This window comes from Lottia gigantea (genome assembly GCF_000327385.1).
Source record: "Lottia gigantea unplaced genomic scaffold LOTGIsca_272, whole genome shotgun sequence".
Taxonomy (NCBI): Eukaryota; Metazoa; Mollusca; class Gastropoda; family Lottiidae; genus Lottia; species Lottia gigantea.
This window is the reverse complement of record NW_008708858.1, coordinates 88,486-89,410: the sequence shown is the minus strand read 5'-3', so window position 1 is coordinate 89,410 and position 925 is coordinate 88,486. Positions and strand designations below refer to the sequence as shown.

General features: G+C 36.9%; 1 protein-coding gene across 1 annotated transcript; it reads left to right on the top strand.

Annotated features, from left to right (window-relative positions):
• Window positions 1-501: 501 nt before the first annotated feature.
• LOTGIDRAFT_144925 (hypothetical protein) lies at window positions 502-915 on the top strand (the record flags this gene model as incomplete). Its single annotated transcript, XM_009056384.1, has 1 exon — window positions 502-915. A coding segment is annotated over one exon (414 nt), but the record flags the coding sequence as incomplete, so codon positions are not given.
• Between the last annotated feature and the right edge of the window lie 10 nt (window positions 916-925).

The following is a 925-nucleotide window of genomic DNA, read 5'->3' as shown; positions in this document are numbered from 1 at the left end:
GAGGGTGGGATAAGTTGAGCCACGGGGTAAGTTGAGCCACCCCCGCTTAATGTCTTCTGGGAAGAGGTATAACTTAGAAGGTCCACTTGTTAAGACAATGTTATAGTTACTTCCCTTTAATGTCAATGTCAAAGAATTTAGAGGCTTCACAAGGCTTAACAACAACTTTGAGTGTTTTTCACCAAGAAAAGTAAAATATTCGTTTTAAGGTATGTAGTTTAATTCCCTCAATACTATTCCATATTTCTGATATCTTCTTGCACTGTGCAATAGTTTGAAATGTTGGCTTTGATCACGCAATCTTATATTAATGTAGAAACCATGTGCTTGTTGCCCTGCCATGTTGAATTTTAATAATCAGAGTGGGGTATGTTGAGCCACGATCAACTTGCTCCATATGTGGCTCATCTTACCCCAATATCATCAACACATGTTCATAATTACATCAACACATCCTGTCTATTATATATATTGATAAATTATCCTTACACTTTCAGAGAGATGCGAAATTACAAACGCAAAACAGATAGAGATGCAACTCCTCTTGATGTTATGAAAAGAGCTGCCAAAGAAGTTGATGATGGAAAAAGTTTGCGGAGTGTGTCAAAAGACTTTCAAATTGATAGAATGACACTCAAAAGGTTTATACTGAAGAAAATGAAAGATTCCCAGGCTGCTACAGGATATAAAGCTGTATCATTAAATCAGTCTGTTATACCTCCAGACATGGAACAGGATTTGGCAAATCACATCAAACTTATGGCGGACATGTTTCATGGTCTGTCTTTAACTAAATGCCGTGTACTTGCGTACAAATTTGCATCTCAAAATCAGATAAATATGCCAGTTAGCTGGGTTACAAATTGTAAGGCAGGCACAGATTGGTGGCTAGGTTTCAGGTCAAGATATAATTTATCATTAAGAA